Source organism: Cyprinodon variegatus, unplaced genomic scaffold (genome assembly GCF_000732505.1).
Source record: "Cyprinodon variegatus isolate N-32 unplaced genomic scaffold, C_variegatus-1.0 Scaffold553, whole genome shotgun sequence".
Lineage (NCBI taxonomy): Eukaryota > Metazoa > Chordata > Actinopteri > Cyprinodontiformes > Cyprinodontidae > Cyprinodon > Cyprinodon variegatus.
The window spans coordinates 554,346-555,478 of NW_015151006.1; the positions used below are offsets into that span (position 1 = coordinate 554,346).

The 1,133-nt window shown below is 55.4% G+C and overlaps 1 protein-coding gene across 1 annotated transcript in view; it reads right to left on the reverse strand.

Annotated features, from left to right (window-relative positions):
- nedd9 (neural precursor cell expressed, developmentally down-regulated 9) overlaps positions 1–1,133 on the reverse strand; it is a 56,709-nt gene that overhangs the window by 21,265 nt on the left and 34,311 nt on the right. The window contains exon 4 of the mRNA XM_015391642.1: positions 423–791. Within this exon, the coding sequence (XP_015247128.1) occupies positions 423–791 (369 nt within the window). The remainder of the gene's footprint in view (positions 1–422; positions 792–1,133) is intronic.

Below are 1,133 nucleotides of genomic sequence, written 5' to 3' on the forward strand. Positions count from 1 at the left end.
GCCCCTGGGCCTAAAGCAACCTGGATGAGCTGAGAGAAGACGTTGGCAGCAGGAAGCCTCCGTCTGCCGCCATTTGAATCCCGCCTGAGTTCGCTGCAGAAAACGGCGGCTGGAGGCTCGGTTCGGCAAACCCAGGATCCATTCTACTTAACAGATTTCTAGCACGAATGCACCTGGTGAGGGATTATCTAGGCAAACGCTGCAGTGACAGAGAAAAAGGTAAAAACCTGGAGAACTATTGATGAAGACCACCTAAACAGATGATGAAGGCCCGTTTCTCCAGCTGCTCGTTAATGAGCTCCTCGCTTGTCGTTAATCAAACACTAATCACAGAGATCGGCTCCAGAAAGGAAACACAATCATTTCTCATCTCATCATTAATGGAGAATCAGATGAAGGGATAAAGAGATGGAGGCGCTCACCTTACTGGGGGGGCTCTCAGCAGCCAGTCCGCTCCTCGGTGGGACCTGGTAGACCTCCTGTCCCGTAGGAACTTGGTAGATCCCCTGCTGCTGGCCGTACGGCCCCGGGGCCCCCGAGCCCACCTTCTGCTGGAGCCCCTGGGGGGGAGACGGCGCGGCGGCGGACGGCTGGGCCTCGAACATGGGGCCGATCAGCAGCTTGAGGCGGTTGCCGGGGGCGATGCCCTGGCGGCCGTGCAGAGAGCAGAGCCACCATCCTTCCAGGCCGCCGGTGTTCTGCTCGATGACGGTCAGGATGTCCCCCTTCCTGAAGGCCAGCTCCTCGGGAGACTCTGGCACGTTGTCGTACAGCGCTTTGGCCATCAGGTTCTGCAGAGACGAAGATCCGATTAGAGCGGCGGCCTCGCCTTCAGACGGTTATTTCTGACTCTGAGATAAATCCTCCACCAACGCTCCCTCATGGCTAAAATTCAGATTTTTCTCCAATCAGATCAATGATCCTTAAAAACTCCTAATACCTTCACTGTAATTCTAGACTCTTTGAACCCGTCAGGCCCAATGCGACGGCTTTAACGGTCCAGGTCCAAGGCAGGGAACAGCAGGGGCGGAGCTACATGGGGGGCCATAGCCACCCTTAGCCAACCATTGGCCACTCCTACCAAATTTTTCCCTCCAATAGAGACGGAGGCATCAGTAAAACTCTCAAGTTAA